Below are 20,625 nucleotides of genomic sequence, written 5' to 3'. Positions count from 1 at the left end.
AAGATACCAAAGAACTTATAACAATTAAACAATCGACACAGCAAATATTTTTTCCTTAACCTAAAGATCAATGCTTGTGCTTATTGTCCAATAGTTTTCCTTATACAGCTGATGATGACCACTAAGTGGTCGAAACATGTTCTGTGAGTGATAATGTATATTTAATTTTGCCCAACGCAAAACATGAAGTATCGATTAGGTGCTTCTTTAATTATACTTGTTGTAGTCTGATCAGTGTGTTGCCTAACCAACAGTATGTGAAGATTATGATATGTTTCTTGAAACTTACATCATCATCATCATTATTATCATTATTATTATTAGTCTGTTGTGCATGAAATGATTGAAGATTTCGTTGGTAATCAACCGTATATTGACATGGAAAGTGAGTATAAGTAATATTTAATATCCATGCTTTCAACATTTAATAGGATAAACTACGGTAGTGGGTGAAAAGTTCAAGACATTGACATTGTGTGTTAGTGAAAATGCGTTTAAAGGTTACCTAGTTTCGTCATAGAAAATAACAGAGAATAGATATATCTCTGCGACCTGAGTCACGGCCAGCTGGACTCCATACTCACGGCACGATGTCGGGAGCTGGAATCCAGTGCGACTCTGTGGATTTGAATCCAGCATCTATGGAACATGGCCACAGTATCATGGACGTGGAGCGCACGCATGATACATGCAATAGAAGTATTGAACAGAATGCGAAAACGAATCTGAGGCTTGATATCACTCAACAAATTATGGAGGATATGCTAAAAGAGGAAGAACAACTGGAAATCGCCAGGGGCCTGTTGAAAAGTATTCTTGCAATTCAGCAGAAAAATATGAAGATTGAAATTCAGCAAGGTTTAAAGAAATTGGAGGAAGCCCTAGATGCGGAATCTACGTACAGAAAAGCTTGGAAAGCAACTAGGGCATTAATGCAAAAGGATTTGCCCGATCAAGAGAAAGTAGAACAGAGCACCACAAACAGAAACGTAGAACAGGATAACTGGGAAATAGCGTTATCCAAGAAGAAGAAGAAGAAGAAGAAGAAGAAGAGGGAACAAAGGCAGAAGAAGGCAGATGAAGATGAAGGTACTCAACCTGAACCAGTACCGGTATCTGAAACTGTTAAAAAAAAAAAACGAGCAATGGAAACGTTCAACTATAAGAAGCCGCCCAGAAGCCGTACTCATTAAACCGATGAATGGCAAGACTTTTGCAGATGTTGTGAAGGATATCCGCAGCAAGGTGAACCCAGAAGACAGTGGCGCCAGTGTTAGATCGATCAGGAAAACTATGTCTGGAGCAGTTCTCCTTGAATTTAATAAGGCCACGGAAAAGGAGAATAGAGACAATTTTAATAAATCACTTAAAGGCGCTCTTGGCAATGATGGCGAAGTAAAGGTTTTGACGCCTAGAACTACATTGGAAATTTGGGATATGGACAGTGCCACCACTATTTCCGACGTAGAGGAGGCTGTAAGACGAGAATTAGAAAATCTTAATCAAGAATTGAAGGTCTCAATCACAAATCCGAACAGCAGGGGACAAAATCGCCATAGTGGAGATAGAAGATAACGAGGCACGAAAGCTGTTAGACATAGGCAAAATTAAAGAAGGCTGGCTATACTGCAGAGTAAGACGGTGAGCCGTAGTTCCTCGGTGCTTTAGATGTCTGTCATATGGGCATCAAGCACGAAACTGTCAAGGATTGGACAGAAGTAAACTCTGCTTTAAGTGTGGAGAAGCTGGTCACAAGGCAGTAGGATGCAAAGCGAATCCACGATGCATAATTTGCACAGATATCGGCGTTGAAGAGTCAAAACGACATCATGCTCTTGGCTCAGGCAAGTGTATTGTGTTTCGTGCAGCACTAGAAAAGGCCAAAAAGCAGTGGTGAATGGTACAGATCCTTCAAGCCAATATACACAGGAGTCTAACTGCCAATGATCTATTGACGCAGATGATCTACGAGATAGGAGCAGACATCTTGATTCTCAGCGAACAATATCAAGACAGAGATCAATCCGGCTGGTTTTCAATCTATGGACAGCTGCGATATGGGTACCAGACCTTGGAAAATACTCAGTTACAAATCAAGGATGTGAAGATGGGTTCGTCTGGGTCCAAGTTGAGAAGGTAATTTTTGTCAGCTGTTATTTTACCCCGGACGAGGCTATTTCTGACTTCCAGACAAAACTAGATGGGCTTGAAGATACTCTGCAAGGGATGAACACTAACCTAGTTGTTGCTGGTGATTTTAATGCTCAAGCAGTTGAATGGAACATGCCTCAAACAGATTCTAGAGGGCGGCGTACAATGGAGATGGTCGCGAGATTGGGATTAATGGTTATCAACGTTGGTAATGTGACAACCTTTCGGCAACCAGGGTGTCAGGGAACTATACCAGATGTAACCTTTGCTTCTGAAGACATTACGTCTAGGATAACTGAATGGCGAGTTATTGAAGAATATACTGGAAGCGATCATCACTATATCACTTTTCGTGTACTTCAAGAGACTCCGAATCTAAGGATTACCACGCCCAAGCCAGAAAGAAGGAACATAGCCACTATGGATAGAGAAAAATTTCATTAAGTAATACAGAATGGAATGGATTGTATGACGGATACATGTCACGGAGGCAAAAGAAGCATTATTGCTAATAAATGCGTGGAACACACCATGAGACTCCTTCAGCAAGCATGCGACACATCAATGACCAGAATCAAACAACGGAGAGGCAAGCGTCCAGCATATTGGTGGAATGAAGAAATTGCCGAGTTGAGGAAACAATGCCTGCGACTCAGACGAAGGACACAAAGAGCACGACACAACGATGAAGCTCTCTCAGTAGAGTACAAGACTATGAAGAAAAGACTGCGAAATACAATTAAAAAGAGTAAAGCCGACAAGTGGTGGGAAAAGTCTAAGGAAGTGGATGAAAATCCATGGGGATTAGGGTATAAAATTGTCATGAAGAAATTCGGGATGCTACCAAGCCCTATCATGGATCCACGCACCATGGAAGAAATAGTACACACACTATTCCCTGATCATGCAGAGAGGATTGATGATGAGGCCGAGAAAGAATTAGACAATGTACCACCTTTTACAACTGAAGAATTGATAACAGCAATTAATTCCCTTAGAAATAAGAAAGCCCCTGGACCAGATGGTATTCCAGCAGAAGTACTAAAGGTGGCAGTCGAATTATGTCCTCAACTGCCGTTGAGAATGTATAATCATTGTTTGAAAGCGGGAATTTTTAGTTTTCGTTGGAAGATAGCTAGATTGGTTCTGATCAGTAAAGGGAAAACTGGGGGTTACAGACCTCTATGTATGCTGGACACTGCTGGGAAAGGTTTAGAGAAGCTCCTACAACCGAGAATACTAGCAGCAGTCCGATTAGCTAGCGACCTATCCGACCAACAACATGGATTTCGCAGAGGTCACTCAACGCTAGATGCTGTGAAGGAAGTGGTGAAGACAGCAGAACGAGCTCAAACGGGTAATCATTATTCTAGGAAACTGACGCTTCTTGTGACTCTAGATGTTAAAAATGCCATCAACTCGGCAAGATGGAGTGACATTTTGGAAGCTCTAGAAGAAACTTTCAGGGTACCAGAATATCTCATGTATATACTGCGAGACTATTTGAAAGACCGTACATTGTTATACGACACGGAAGACGGTCAGAGAAGAAAACGGCTCACAGCTGGTGCAGTGCAAGGCTCAATTCTAGGACCACACCTTTGGAACATCATGTATGATGATTTGATACGGCTGGAGATGCCAGAAGATGTAAAACTTGTTGGTTATGCTGATGATGTGGCTGCTGTGATAGTAACCCGTAACCTAGAGCTGGCTCAATTTAAATTGAATTAGGTGATGCGACGTGTCAAAGAATGGATGATAAATCACAAGTTAGAACTCGCAGATCACAAAACGGAAATTGTCCTCCTGACGAGGAAAAGGATTAATACTGTTGTACCGATGCAGATCGGACAGATAGCCATCGAAACAACCAGGAGCACAAAATATCTTGGTGTAACACTTGATACTAAGCTTACATATTGGGACCACATCCAACGGGTAACAGATAAGGCAGCGAAAACCATGACTGCACTGAGTAGACTCGTGGGAAATATCAAGGGACCGATATCTAGTAAAAGGCGGCTTCTCATGTCGATTGTTCAATCGATACTGCTATACGGTTCAGAAATTTGGGCTGAATCGTTAAATTGTGAAATATCGGACAAGAATTGCGGCTGTACAACGGAGAGCAGCTTTACGAATTGCTTGCGCATATCACACAGTATCAGAACCTGCGATTCTAGTAGTAGCAGCAGCAGTAGCTCCCATTGACTTGTTGGCCTTCGAAAGACAAGAAATTTGGCTCACACAAGAAGAGCTAGGAAGGAAAAGGGCAAAGGCTTTGGCTCTTAGTCGCAGAATGCAACGATGACAAACAAGATGGGAAGATGATTTTAGAGGGAAATGGACGAAAAGACTGATACCTTCTCTGGGCGTATGGGTTGCCCGAAATCATGGTGAAGCGAACTACTATCTCACAGAGTTCTTGACAGGTCATGGATACTTCCGAAAATTTCTTCATGGGCTAGGGCTAGCAACTAGTCCGGTGTGCATATACTGCGGTGATATCGATGACGTATCACATACTTTCTTTGTGTGTGTTCATTGGCTGCCACAAAGAAGATGCTTAGAAGTTATGCACGGAGAATTGACGCCAGAAGGGATCGTGTCAGTAATGCTACGAAGTCGAGAATCTTGGGACCAGGTGGCAGTCTACGTAGAAAATATTCTGCGTCAGAAGAAGAAGGACCTGGACGATTACGACAGACAGTAAAGCAGAAGAAGGAAGATGAAGCACAAGATGCATTAAGCACGACATCCGCCCTGAAGTAATGCGAGAGCGGTTTCCGGGGCGGAGATAAACGTCGTGGGAAAAGGGAGTGTGGTTTTTAGTGGGTAAGAATCTCCACACACTTGTTGAGTGCGGACCCTCACAAGCGTCTTATGAAAGATTTTCCACACTCCCTCGCAAAAAAAAAAAAAAAAAAAAAAAAAAAAAAAAAAAAAAAAAAAAATTATTATTATTATTATTATTATTATTATTATTTACGTATCGGATATGCATACTGCACTGTTTCCGAACCAGCAATCCTCACGGTGGCAGCAATAGCCCCAATAGATCTACTCGCATTGGAGCGGCATGAAATCTGGCGTACCAAAGGAGAGCTGGGAAAGAAATGTGCAAAGAAGCGCGCCTTCAGTCAACTGATGAGGCAATGGCAACTCAGATGGGAAAGTGACCCTCGAGGCAAATGTACCAAGCGACTGATACCACGCTTGGATATCTGGGTTGAAAGGGCCCATGGTGAAGTAAATTACTACCTCACGCAGCTTCTAACAGGACATGGATACATCCGGAAATTCCTGCATAAAATGGGCAGAGTGAGTGACGCAGCATGCATATACTGTGATGATATTGACGACGTATATCACATCTTTTTTGTATGCGGCCATTGGACAATTCAGAGAAGACGTGTGGAAACTGAACTAGGAGAACTGACAACAGATAATGTTATTTCGGTGATGCTGCGAAACCAGGAATCCTGGGATCGCGTGGCAGTACATGTGGAGGACATGCTTCGTCAGAAGAAGAAGAAGGATTTGGAAGCATACGAACGTTCGTAAAGGAGAAATGAAGAAAGAAGACGTCTGAAAGACAAAGCACGATATCACCCTGAAGTAATGCGAGAGCGGTTCCGCGGTTATGACTCACATCGTGGGAAAAGGGTGTGTGCTTTTTAGTGGGTAAGAATCCCACACACTTGTGAAGTGCGGACCCTTCACAAGTGTCTTTTTGAAGATTTTCCACAATCCCTCGCAAAAAAAAAAAAAAAAAAAGAATTATTATTATTATTATTATTATTATTATTATTATTATTATTATTATTATTATTATTCTATAAATGGTATATAAAAATGAAAAGTCAACTTCAGTCCCCATGGCATAGGGGGTGAGAATGAGTGAAGAAAGAAAATGTTGAAAATGAGATTATGGGTGAATGTGTGTGTATGTTTCAGCATAGCTCTCAACCAAACTTGATATTCATAGGACTTACTGTTTGGGAAAGATAACTGTAGGGTAAGACACCCCTACGGGCAGGGGTGGAAAGGGCGTGAAATATTAAAATAACAGAAAATGCCCAATATTAAAAGTGAAAACAATGTATGTTAATAAATACAGTTTTTCTTTTGGATTTGATTAAATGGTTTAGAAACATCTAACGTGGCTGACTGAATAAACACGGGTGAAACTGCAGGCACATGCTAGTATTAAATAAACTGCATTATTATTATTATTATTATTATTATTATTATTATTATTATTATTATTATTATTGATCATATAGCTTTAGCTACTGTGTGCAGGCACTGTCTATGCTGCCTGTGCATTAATTTCAACATTCTATTGTACTAAACTAGATTATAGAGCAAACCAGATCTCTTTTGTGTGATCTATGGCCAAGTTTAAATTAGTTTTGTCACGTAAACACCAAACATGTCATCAGAGATTGGTGACGTTGTACGACATGAAGTATCAAATGGACTTTCTTCTGCCCTTCAAAAATTAGACTGCTTCTGCCGGGTCTGAATCCACGATCTTAGGATCCGGAGTCTAATACTCCGCTACCTATCCACAGACTAACTCACTTACAAACTAACAGTTGGAACATTTAATATTCAAAATGGTAAGAAAACTCGTTTTACATTCCACCAGTGAGTTAACTCTGAGTGAGAAGGTTTATGCTAGTCATGTCAATTTCATGCACAATGCAAGCGGATTATCAGAGTTGAAGGTGAACAGGATGATTCCTTTGGAAAGAAGGATTATGCCCTGTAGATATTCACGGGGGGCTCATGGAAGTGGGCACACGTCTTCATGCTCCATGAGAATGGCAAGCTTGATGCAAGCCTCCATGCAGTAGTTATTAGCAATCTTAGGGTATCACTGTTCTGCAGCATCCAACATATTCACCTGCATAACTATGCTTCTCTTCAGCAAATCATCCCTGTGGATGGATATTTTGAACATCTGATGATGAAGATCAAACTGCTGCTTGCGAGCTATCACTAAAGAATGGCTACAGGTGTCGTTGACAAGGCTCCCCATCATTAGCAATGGTGTATCTAGCCTACAGAAACATTTTCTAATAGCATTATAATCGTCCTTACTACACAGGTAAGGTGAATCAATACTGACCAATCCATGCATATTTTAAGAGTTTCTCAAAAAACTGCCATACCTAGTTTGATCTTACCATCTAAACAATTATTACTATAGAAGCAAATCGTCAGTTTTCAGCAGAACACTGAAAAATGACTAAGCACTGGCAACAGAAAAGAATGATACATAACATATATCACGTTTAAGAGTAAGGTCACATTTTAAGTACAGTTGAACCTCTGCATAACAAAGACTAATCAAATAAAAAAAAACCAACATTCATCATCATCATCATTTTACAGTTCCAATATCCCAGGCTGAACTGGCAAGCCCCTTTCAGTGTCTTACTGAGATACGTTGTGTTGTTCATGACATTCTCAAGTGCCCTTCCCTGATCTGCAATATACATCTTTACGATGTCTATCCAATGAGTTCTTGGTCTTCCCACCATCCGTTCCTTGCCACATGCCTCTCCAAGCTAACACAAGCTGTCTTTGTTGGCTCCATCCTCATTACATGCCTGAACCATCTCAGTCTGGAATCCAACCATGTCGTCTCAATCGCACCTTTCTTTCCCACCATGCCATTTCTTAAATCATCCAGTTTTGTTTTTTAATTGCGTACCTCAGAAACTTCAACTCAGAAAACCCCCACATTAAGCAATATTTTTGTACACCATCTTCCACCAATGCCCTTTTTCAGCTCCTCCGGGTGAGGGCATTTATGGCACTTCTCTGCCTTCCTCTCTGCTTCCCCCATTTCTCATCCATCATTTTCCCAGTCCAGCATAATACATTTGGTACATTACCTCTTTACACTTCCTTTTTCCAGACAAGGTTTCTCTGCACCGATTTTCACATCATGCTTTTCAATTTTCTCGTTCAGTTGTTCTTGTACTTCTCTGCTGTTCATTCCTCAGACCACAGCCTGTTACCAGTCATTTAACTAGGTCAGGAATGGAATGAATGAAGCCCCCCATTTAGCAGCGAGGAGAAAAATTGTGCTGGCTGCCAAAGCCTGTTGCACTCCTCTTGGGCAATGATTAATGACAGATGAAATTATATTATAATGGAGAGTGTTGCTGGAATGAAAGATGACGGGGAAAACCAGAGTACCCAGAGAAAAACCTGGCCTGCCTTTTCTTTGTCCGGCACAAATCTCAGAGGGAGTGACCAGAATATGCTTCCTTTGTTTCCTTTACAATTTAATCCATAACCATTAAAAACAAGAGGTGACAGCACACTCCCGTCTTAGTCCAGCTTCATTTCTGAACCATTTTGTCTTTCCAAACAGAACCTGTACACTGCTGACACACTACAGTCTCGGTAAATTTCCTATCTTAATTAACATTAATTGTTGTTATTTATTACAGCAAACAAGCAATTGCAGAAGCAATCAGCGGTAATCCTATATCTTGACCTTGAATGGCTCTTAGTCCTGCATAAGACTAAGACCTGAGGAGAGGAATCTCTATGAATAAATGGAAGCCTGAAATGCATAACCTTGACATACAGTCAGTCTTCCAGTCATTTCATGGGGCATGGATGGTTCAAAGCAAAGAGTGTAGAATAAATCTGGCACATTCTCTGCCTCTGTCTTAACAGGTGACTGAAAGGAGACCGCAGCAGCTCTCAACTTTGGAGCTGAGTCCAGCATTGCTTCAACTTACTAGTGTGAGGTTCCACACTTTCACCTTCCCTATCTGACCTCCTTTGGCGAACTCCTATTCTCTTCCAACCCCAATGGAATCAGGTTTGAGAGGTCTAGGGAGTCCTTCATTTTCACACCCTTTGTGGCCCTTGTCTTCCTCTTGCTATGACCTTAATTTTTTGAAGTGTCTGACCTTATAATACCAACTATATTGGTGTTATAAATTTACTCATTCGGAGCAAATACTTCGGGTTCCCTATCGGAATCATCATCTTTATCACCTGTCTGACCTCTTCCGTCTGTCTTCTTTCTCGTTAGTTTTAAAAACTATGGTTGCCCAGCTGTTGTACTGGCCCTTTACACATGAAGACAGTAATGGCTTCCATTTTAATGTTCTAGTGGTGGCCAGTAGCTTGTTTTTGTGTGGACGTGGTGAGTGCAACATTGTCAGAGGATGTGGATGAGGCCCTAAGTGGTAGTGTACGTTGTTTAAACAAAGAGCTTCGAGAAATATTAACCAAATATAGGGTACGTAGATGTTGTATGTTGTCTTAATACGGGCTCTCAAAAAACTCAAGTCAGGAACTGCGACCCCTAGTCCTATTAATTCACTCTTTATTATTGAACTCTCCCTCTTTGCCTTGTTGGCATAATGAAAATGACAAACATTCCATAGCAGTTCATAGTTTATGAAAGTTTCCAAAAATGTACTGATATTGTCCGTACTCCATTTTACACTAGCAGTTGGTTTTGTCTTCGCTTCGTCAGATTGTGAACACATTTCACAATGAAAACAAATCACAAAAGTAGTTCCTCCTTCAACAGAGCCTAGCACTCTACTGGTGGCCAGTAACTTTTAAGACACATCCGGTAATGGCTGCCACTAGGTCACGTGACCCTGTTACTGGCCGTCTTGTGTCCACTAAACTCAAACATACCGGAGTTTGGTGGCCGCCAGTAGCCAACTGGACATTGAAGCAGAAGTAATCCTGCACACGGGGCAGCAGAAGGATAATTATTAGCAGCCTTTACTGGCTAGTACTACTGGCTTACACTTCTGTCCCTGTGTGCAAGTGGTTTTCTTCTTAACCTTTTCACTCCCAAATTTTTTCTTCCTTATGCATGTCCCATACCAGATTTTTCTGGATGTTATGACAATGGTTGAAGCAGGCTCAGATACCTTGTATTTACACAGCTAAAGAACAGTCATGGAACAACAACATTAGCAAGCGTTTTCTCTTGGCTACCAGAACTCGACAATATCTACAGCTTGTTTGACTGCGACTTATCTTCACTATACTCATAAGAGTCAGGCTCACCTACACATTGTTGTATTACCTTCACAAAATAACATAATTTTAAAGATAAGTGATGATCAAAGAGTGGAAGTGGCTAACCTATTAATCAAGAACAGCAGGCCTTTTCTACGGTGTTAAGTTGTACAAAATATTTTATCTTACCTCAGCTCCATTCTGCTTGGCAGAGCAATTACTTATGTTCAGAGCCCCGGTGATGAAGTCATTTTGTACATCAACCACCAGAAATACACTTACAGGACGTACAATCTGGAATACATACATTCCTCGTTAGATTTAGAAAAATATCAACTATGTTACAGCTATAATACAAAACAATTTATACAATATTATATAGTAGGAAGGATCCACCTACTATATAATATTGTATATTTCTCTATTCATTATGGAACAATCATGAAATTTTTAACTTTAAAACAAAACAATTTAATGAGATCTGTATTCTGATCTAAGAACTTTTCTTTTTCAAAACTAGAAAATCCTTATCAATGAAGATAATCATAATACAATGCCTGGGCAAAGTCCCTTTACAAAAGTAAATGTTTGGTGCAGGGAGAAGATAAAGGCTGCTATGGGTTAATTACAAAATAGAGTTTACATTGAAACAAATGAAAATAAATTTCACAAGCCAAAGTGAAAGAAACTAAACAAATCATATCTGACCTTTTTAATCCACTGATTCCAGCAGAATACAAATTCTTGTCTGTCGATGTAGCCATCCTATAAAGATACACAAGTACTGATTATAATTAAAGCTGAAAACTAAGTGCATACAAACTCCTACCAATGTCAATGACAATAGAATGTGAACAACATATCCACAGGAGTAATGACAATACCATCTCAAATCTCAATCAGTTCTGACTACATCCTGAATAATAATAATAATAATAATAATAATAATAATAATAATAATAATAATAATAATAATAAATGCTTAACGGGAAGTAAGTGGATAAAGGAAGTTAGGGAGGATTGGAAGGCTACTGGCATAATAGATAAATACCCACTAATGACCGTACAGGATAGATCCGTTTAAAAAAAGCTTACTGAAAGTCACAAATGGACCGAAGCTATGATCAACAGCCGAATCATAGAAGCAGAAAGAAATAGGAGGAGGGAAAGAATGAAGAGGTATTGGAAAGGACGAAGACATGGTGAACAAGTAAGTCACTCAAGATCCTACAGGTCAAAATAAATTAAATAGATAAATAGATAAATAAATAAATAAATAAATACATAAATAAACAAATAAATAAATAATAGTACAAAAAGTAAAACATGAAGACAAAAATAAATACAATACATAAAAAATAATAACATAAAACAAGCATGAGACCTGGGTAGAATTTCTATGATGTGGAAAGTTGTTGCGGAGTATTTTATTTGTAAATCTTTTTTTTTATGAATGCTCAATTGTGTGATGTGAATGTTGTAGAATGTAGAATATTTTATTCATATTCCATTTCGCTACCTAACCTGTATGTGTAAAATATTTTTGCAGTATATTTTATTTTTATTCACTTTATCCACTTTGTAACTACTGATTGCAAATGATTGTTCTGTAATAGCTGAAACAGTTCAGAAAGGTTTTGATGCGGACTTTTAGAACAGGGTGTGTTGGCCTTTGTCAGTTGTGAATTCTAGAAATATGTCCTTAGATATTCTGGAAAATGGAAGGTTCGCGATTTGTGTCTGTATATGTTTGAGAAGATTGTATAAACATCGCTACCGGATAGAGTTGTGATTGGAGAATCTGGGTGGCGATAGGCAAACTCCTGCGTTCTGACTGGTCACTCCGTAATCGCTCTAAGGCCAGCGCTCCCTTTTTAAAAGGAGAGAGGCAGCTTTTCGTGGTCTGTCTTGGGTCTGTCTGTTGTTCCCTCGTCTGTCCGAAGTTTTGTCGTCGTCGGCGACTCCTCGCTCCTGGGATGGGCCACCTCGGGTAAGCACTCTTGATTTCAGTTCCACCTTAAATTATATTTAATTTTCGCTTGCATTTTCATATAGGAGTTTGCCTTAAAAACCACCCAAACTCACCACTCAATTACTTCAGAAGCCTTAGCTTTTCAGCTGGGCTTGCCTGTTTGTTTTTGAGAATAAATAAACAAATAAATAAATAAATAAATAATAGTACAAAAAGTAAAACATGAAGACAAAAATAAATACAATACAAAAAAGTAATAACATAAAACAAGAATCAACAACATTCACATCACACAATTGAGCATTCATAAAAAAAAGACTTACAAATAAAATACTCCACAACAACTTTCCACATCATAGAAATTCTACCCAGGTCTCATTCTTGTTTTATGTTATTATTTTTTATGTATTGTATTTATTTTTGTCTTCATGTTTTACTTTTTGTACTATTATTTATTTATTTATTTATTTATTTATTTATTCCTTTCCTTGTTTTGCTGTACCTGTAATTTGTAGTTTAATGTATTTCCCTCAGGGTTTGCCTCTAGTAACTCCGTGTCACTTGATGCGCGCTAGTTTTTCTGCTGCCCCGCATCAGAAGTGTTTTTGGTGTGGGACCAAGTTGAACTGGCCTCTGCGCCAAGTTTAGATATTTCTGATTTCCCCCTACTTCAACGATTTTCATCAGATGTTTTAGAAAGTGCATTTTCCTTTCATTCTAATTTGTAACTGTATTTGTTGTGCCTTGCTACCTCCTGTATCGTATTGTAGAACTTAAGGTTATGCTGAAATGTTTTGGTTAACTACTTGGCTTAACAGCAACGCTCTTGTCAAACAACATCTAATCTTGTTTTCGTAAATTATGCGACTGGATTGTTGGATAGATGAATTTTGTGCAGTACCCACAATCTTCGCTTTCCTATAACTTTTTTTTTTTTTTGCAAGTTGCTTTACATCGCACTGACACAGATAGGTCTTATGGCGATGATGGGATAGGAAGAGGCTAGGAGTGGGAAGGAAGCATCCGTGGCCTTAATTAATATACAACCCCAGCGTTTGCTTGGTGTGAAAATGGGAAACCACGGAAAACCACCTTCAGGGCTGCCGACAGTGGGATTCGAACCCACTATCTCCCGAACATGGGATACTGGCCGCACATAAGCGACTGCAGCTATCTAGCTCGGTCTTATGACCTTTGGTAGGTTCCCAGTCCTGGTTCCACGCTCCTTGTTTATAGTTGTCAAGTTGTCCAATCTGATATTTGTTTATGTTGTATTAGGCGCAGTTCATTTGATGTTTATTGGGTGTTTAGGGTTTAAGGTACCATACAATTTGATTTATTTTCTCCCTTTTAACCGTGTGTCTGTGTAACCACCCAGTACCGGTTACAAAGAATATAAATAAAGTGCAATAATATCTGAAAAAATACTACAAAAAGGAGAATGCAAAGAAATACAGTATGGCTTTAGAAATTGAAAATCAATACTAAATATCATCTTCAGCATGAGACTGCTGCTGAAAATCAATGGAGATGTGGAAGAGAAATGGTGGTGAAAAATGAAATTCCACAGCATGTTTCCAGTCATTTGACCAGGTCAGGAATGGCAAGGGTGGGAAGCGAGCCAGCTGCTGAAGCCTATCATACTCCTCTGGGGCAATGATTAATGACTGATAGATGAAATGATATTGGGGAGTGTTGCTGGAATGAAAGATGACATGGAAAACTGGAGTACCCAGAGAAAAACCTGTCCTGCCTCCGCTTTGTCTAGCACAAATCTTACATGGAGCGACCGGGATTTGAACCAAGAAACCCATTGGTGAGAGGCCAGCACACTGCCGCGCGAACCACGGAAGCTTCAAATGGAGATGACATATCTTGATTTAGAAAAGACACACGATAACACCCCCACAGCAAAGCTGTCATGGAGAGTCATGAAGCAGAAAGGATTACAAAAAGGAATGACTGAATACATGCAAGCAATATACAGCAAATATTGCAGAAGTGTCCAGGCCCCTGTGGGTAGTACAGAATAGTATTTGTAAGTAATGACTCCAGGCCTGTATTTAGGTATTTTGTACCCCAGAATGGCCGGCCCCTTGGTGTAGGGGTAGCGTGCCTGCCTCTTACCCGGAGGCCCCGGATTCGATTCCTGGCCAGGTCAGGGATTTTTACCTGGATCTGAGGGCTGGTTCGAGGTCCACTCAGCCTACGTGATTAGAATTGAGGAGCTATCTGACGGTGAGATAGCGGCCCCGGTCTAGAAAGCCAAGAATAACGGTCGAGAGGATTCGTCGTGCTGACCACACAACACCTCGTAATCTGCAGGCCTTCGGGCTGAGCAGCGGTCGCTTGGTAGGCCAAGGCCCTTCAAGGGCTGTTGTGCCATGGGTTCGGGGTTTGGTTTGGTTTGGTACCCCAGAATATTTTACATTTCTCAATATTCGTACATGCCTTCAGATATGTATTAATTATGCATAATATAAAAAGTTGATATGCAAAAAATATTAAAAGGTTCATGAGAAATAAACTAAAGATAGATATCATCAAAACTACTAGGCTAAATATAAAAAGAATACGCAGCAATATTGATATATTAGATACAAGCTTCCAAGTGCAATTTATCACTGTAGAAACACAACTCTGCTAGGTAGACAATTTTATTCTTGCATTTGTACTAGTAAACGTATGAATCATATTTTCAAAACCCACAGTCATTTCTATTCATAATATATCCAAATGATTGAAGAGCTCCCGAGTTTCAAACGTATGTAAATTTGTTTACACATCTTGTCACCCCAGAGAATCTGCCGCCCTAAATCTGGGCCCATGTGGCCCGTGCATAAATATTAGTCTGCACTGGACCAAGAGATGGAAGTGTAAGTCACCATTGATGTACTTAAGTGTAATGGATGAAATCGTGAAGGAGACACAGGAAAAATATGGGGACAGGGAAATGAAAGTGATGTTTGCGGTGTGGGGAGAAGAAGTACAAGGTCAACTGGACATACTGAGCAAGCGTACTGGTAACTACAGAATGAAAATAAGAATGGAGAAAAGCAAACCAATGGTGCAGAGTAGAAGGGAAAGAGACGAGTATGGTGCTCTAAAAATTGCGGCATAAGATCTTGAAATTGTAGAGTTCCATGAACTTTGGAAGCAGACTGATGCAAGATTGGACACGGAAATTAGTAAAAGGATAGAAGAGGAAAATGTATTTTACTAGAGTGCAAGGAACCTGAAGAAAGAAGTGTAAATAGGTGATTGAATAAGATAAATTATTGCCCCATACAGCAGAGACCAGACACTGAAGTGAAGTGTTGAACAGTATGGGTATCAAAGTTGGTATGAACATGGTGCAGTAAGTTAGACAAGGAGCATCTCTGAGCTACTGATAAGGCAATAAAAAACCTAGGAAAGCAGGCCACACAACACTGGAGTGTAAAAAGAAAACTGGAGGAGGAATTTTTACAACGTGAAAATAATCCCTCTTATGCAGTTGGAATGTATTAGAAAGGTAAGCAAAACTAACTCCCGTTTCCTGAAAATCAATTTTTATCTCATAAAATACAGGTTCTACTCAATAGATCTGCTTCAAACTTTCAGGATATGTTACACGGCCTAAAGAACACTGACCCGAAAGAAATATTTTATGTAGTGTTTATACAGCAAACGAAAATGAACACTGTTATAAACAATAAAATAATTGAAGCAACTGGCCATCATCAGGAAGGAGTGTCTTACCTTATTAGCATCAAATACTGAAAACATCTCATGGAGTTGTTTAGGCTCCAAGTTGTATATTTTCCCTCTATCATTTCGGAAGAGAGCACGGCACACACATTTAAATTCTGCTTCATCCAAGTAGCCATCACTGTAACACGATATGACAATCAGGTCATTATGAAAAATCCTTAAAAATAACACACCGCTATTTATTCAGCGTAATTATTACTATTGAGTTTGGGAAGGATCTGGTCACGACATTCATAGATCTAATAAAGGCATACGATAGTGCTCCCAAAGAGAAGGTTTGGGAAACCATGATCAACAAGAGACTGGGTACACAAACTACAAATAAAATTTGTTCTTTTTAAAGTACTAGCAATGTACTATACAGCAATTGCATCGGCAACGTACAGACTCTGGTTGGAAAGATGGAATGGTCTAGAAATGAAATTGGTCTAACACAGGGGAGTGTGTTGTCACCTCTTTGTTTCTAATAGTTATGATTCTACGACTCGGTGCCGGGTGAGTGTTGGCTGCATTATGGCGAAGTGATTGACGGGAGACAGGCGACCGGGCAAGCAGCAATTGCCTCAAAGGACAAAAGAATGTTCCTGTAGTATAGTTTAGAAGAACCCTGGACTGGAACACAGTTAAGGAAAACAATGTTGGTTGGATGGAGGAAGATGGAAAAGTGCCACAAATATGCCAACCCGGCATGAGATGGATGAGGGAAATGGACGATGGTGATAATGATCCTAGGCTGAGCTTCACTGTTTGTACTTCACATTCAGTAGCGGCGATTAGGGGGGCGGTGAGGGGGGGGGGGGGGAGGAGGAAACAGTTGTCACCCCCACACTTTATGGAGAAAACATTACATTTTTATTCTATTTTAGCCGGCTGAAAACTAGAATTTTTTAAAAGCAATTTGTACAAGTCCTGTTGTCTTATAAGTTAATTCTTTCCTTTATTTTCTTTAATTATTAACAAAATTATTAGCAGAAATATGTTTGACGCGGCGATTTGTATAGTGCCACAGAAAGTAGTGGAGACTTTACGTGTGCTGTGAGGAAGGGTAACATGGACACTGAGGTATGATTCATCCACATGCTGTGTGCATTTGTTAGTCTGGCAATCTCTTTAGTGTATAATTGTATAATCACACTGTACTTCTATTTAATTGTAATACACGTGTAATATTGTTCCTTTGGTGAAAGATTAATTGTATAACATTGAATCACAATCTTAAAATACTATTATTACCGCACTCAAGTTGGTAAACTGAATGTTTACTTCTCTATATAATGTAAAACAAAAGTTGAAGGTTTCCATCTATTCAATACTATTTATTTACCTTTAAAAAATTTAAATATATTTGACAAAACTAGTTTCAGTCTTGCTAGAGACCATCATCAGTCAAAATCAATAAAATTTAAGGCAAGACATGAATCACAGATAAAATTTTATGAAGTAAGCATGTGTTGTTGAAATTCAGTGCAAGACAAGTAAAGATTTGGATGTTAAACACCCATCACAAGTTCTCAGTTTTCTTCCAATTTGAAGAATGCACTTCACGTAAGGCCTGGTGAAACATCATGGGAATTAGAATTAGAATTTTCCATTCGGAATTGCTAGGCGGGCAATAATTCCATTGTGGAGATTTATCTCCTGTATGCAGTTATCGGACTGTGCCTCTTATAAGGGCTTCTGATAAGTTCACCTGCATACACCCCAGCGTCAGTGGGTAGGGTCTGACACATCCCACTCTGATGAGTCTAGTGTCAGACCTAAGACGAAACGCTGGTTAATAGAGCAAACGCCTGAAAAGCCTTACATCTGATATGTTTTTGACATTTATTACCTACCTTTACCTCTCTGTCGAAATTCGCTCAGAGAGCATCAAAAGACTTACCATAGTGTGGCTTTTCTTCTTCTTTCAGTTTTGATGTATTTATCCCCATATCCCACAAACCCGAATACTTTTTGTTGTCTACATTTTTTTTCCACTCCACTTCTAATTCTCAATTGCTGCTACTGTTCACATTTAGGCTGCCAAGAGTGGCAAACAACTTGAAACTTGCAATGCACATATCCTTGAATCGCTGTCAATCAGAATAATCCATCAACAGTCTTTGTGATGTAAGCTCACAATATACATCCCAAAACTACAATATCACAAGTAGAGGATTAATTTATTTATTTATTTATTTATTTATTTATTTTTTTTTTTTTTTGGGCAGCAATGAGTTTTAAAGGATACTGATAACCATACTGCTGCAATTAATGCTTTGAAGGAGAGATTTAAGGGAGAAGATCTTTAAGCTGGAGTTTGTATTCCTGAGCTTTCAGGCAATAATTGTCAAGAATTCAAAATCTACTTAGTTTTGTTCGGTTGATATATCCGACAAACTTGAGTGTCACTTGAGGTTTCTACAGACATTAGCCGTCGTGACTGGAAAATGCACAATAACACTGTGTTCTCTTTTATATTTATTATTATTATTATTATTATTATTATTATTATTATTATTATTATTATTTCACAATTACAATTTGTGTTACGGCACACCAACACAGGTAGGTCTTATGGCAACGATGGGACAGGAAATGACTAGGAGTGGGAAGGAAGCGGTCGTGGCCTTAATTAAGGTACAGCACCAGCATTTGCCTGGTGTGAAAGTGGAAAACCACAGAAAACCACCTTAAGGGCTGCTGACAGTGAGGTTCGAGGCCACTATCCCCCGAATGCAAGTTGATAGCTACGTGACCCAAACCACGCAGCCGCTTGCTCGCGACTGTCGTGTATGCCAGAGGGATTTCTCAGAGTACGGCAACAGAACGATGTCTCAGACGAGATAAAAGCTGCGTGAATGGAGGTTAACGAGGCTCACGACCCGCTCACACTACCATGTTCGCAAGTGTAGACAGGGTTCTGTGCATAATGCGAGCATTCGTTGAGCCGACTGGAGTCGGTTTTCTATGTGAGCACAAAGGAATGCTCATGCTCAGTGTGGACAGCAAAGGAACGTGCTCACAAGTGTATATGTGACAGGTGAGCATCAGCAAACAAGGCAACCCGGTCGGATGAAGATGTGCTTACGCTAATGGATGCTTATCACACACATTCTGTTTTATGGGGCCCGAAAAATGGGGATAACTTTAAAAATAATATGAAAGATGATGATTTCCTTGTTGGAGTCACACCAGAGGGAAAGGAGCAAAAGAAAAAAGATAACCATAAATAAGTACTATAAGGAGAAACTATTTTCCAGTTTATGTGCAAAATATTGAACGTGGTTAAAAAACATACAAGCTAAAAAATAATTTAAAAATTGGTTAAAAAGTTAAGGAAAATAAGAAGTACAAACCTATCTTGAGGAGAAACCGGGAAACAAAGGTATGTTTCCTGTCTTGAAATTGTGTGACCTATTCCGCTCAGTAAATTATCAAAATCAGCAGATGATATCCTGATAAAATTTTGATATTGACCATTAACGCTCTGGAATTTCATGTCCAACATTTATTTGGACTCGCTCGATTTCTTGTAGGCCCACAGCTCAGGTGCAACAATACCAACGGCGTTTCTTTTGCTTAGGCTACCAAGTTTCTTGCTCAGAAGACATCTTTTGATGGAAACAAGACACAAACTTATTCTACTCGCGAGCGAATGGCTCAAGCTGTTCATGAGTTGCTCAGCTCACAATATGCTCGCAAGTGTGTACGCACTTTTAGGTACAGAATGAACAACATATCTTTCTTGCTGTCTCTACATTTGATATCACTACCGAACAACCAAACAGTGTAGGGAAAAAGAAACTTTCTAACAAATCCACTAACAATTTTTTTTTTTTTTTTTTTTACAACTATGGGGTTCGTCAGGAGAGCAGGCAATCTAACTACTGTATTTTCTGTGAACTGTCATATAATAGTATTGAGTGCTTTAAAGTTTGTGCCATGACCAATAAAGATATGCTAAAAAATGTCAGGGAGAAAACAACTCTTAATTATACCTGAAAAGTGGTCATTCATTTAAGCGATGGAAAAACTTCTTGCACACTTTGTGATAAAAAAGAAAATTATAAAATATTCTCTCTGTGAATATCAAATGACCCTAAATATGTCTTTCAGTAAAATGTGTGATGCAACGTTACCTAGCAACTGTGCAAGTTGTGATATAAAGTACTGATGGATGGCCATGATATTCAGATCCATAGCCTGTGCAGCTCTCAAGGTACTGTTGCCAGGTAACATCACATCACACTATTTTGTCACACAAATTTTCGGATGCCCCCCAGCTCTAAGACATATCCACTGGTCGTCATTGTGAAGGGTCCAATGTCGTAACTTACCGCGGAGTTGAGAAGCTATCGCACAGTGAGATAGTCGCCCCCGTCTAGAGAGCCGAGAATAATGATGGGGAGGATTCGACACGCTGACCAGGCGACACCTCGTAATCTGCAGGTATTCGGACTGAGCAGTAATCACTTGGTAGGCCAAGGCTACTGAGGGATGTAGTAGCACAATGACGCTCCACACCTACTGCTGTTTCCTTTTCTTTTCTACTTTACAATCTGCTTTACGTCGCACCGACACAGAGAGGTCTTATGGCGACGAAAGAATAGGAAAAGGCTAGGAGTGGGAACGAAGTGACCGTGGCCTTCATTAAGGTACAGCCTGGTGTGAAAATGGGAAACCATGGAAAACCATCTTCAGGGCTGCCGACAGTAGGGTTTGAACCCACTATCTCCCGGATG

The 20,625-nt window shown here is 39.7% G+C and overlaps 1 protein-coding gene across 1 annotated transcript in view; it reads right to left on the bottom strand.

Moving 5' to 3' along the window:
* Positions 1-20,625, bottom strand: part of Naam (Nicotinamide amidase) — a 234,951-nt gene that overhangs the window by 211,043 nt on the left and 3,283 nt on the right. Inside the window, exons 2-4 of the mRNA XM_067143706.2 lie at positions 15,890-16,019; positions 10,885-10,941; positions 10,366-10,470 (exon numbers count right to left, since the gene is read on the bottom strand). Of these exons, the coding sequence (XP_066999807.1) occupies positions 10,366-10,470; positions 10,885-10,941; positions 15,890-16,019 (292 nt within the window). The remainder of the gene's footprint in view (positions 1-10,365; positions 10,471-10,884; positions 10,942-15,889; positions 16,020-20,625) is intronic.

The sequence above is a fragment of the Anabrus simplex genome, chromosome 3, assembly GCF_040414725.1.
Source record: "Anabrus simplex isolate iqAnaSimp1 chromosome 3, ASM4041472v1, whole genome shotgun sequence".
Lineage (NCBI taxonomy): Eukaryota > Metazoa > Arthropoda > Insecta > Orthoptera > Tettigoniidae > Anabrus > Anabrus simplex.
Note: the sequence above shows the minus strand (reverse complement) of the source record. Positions and strands in the feature narration are given on the sequence as shown.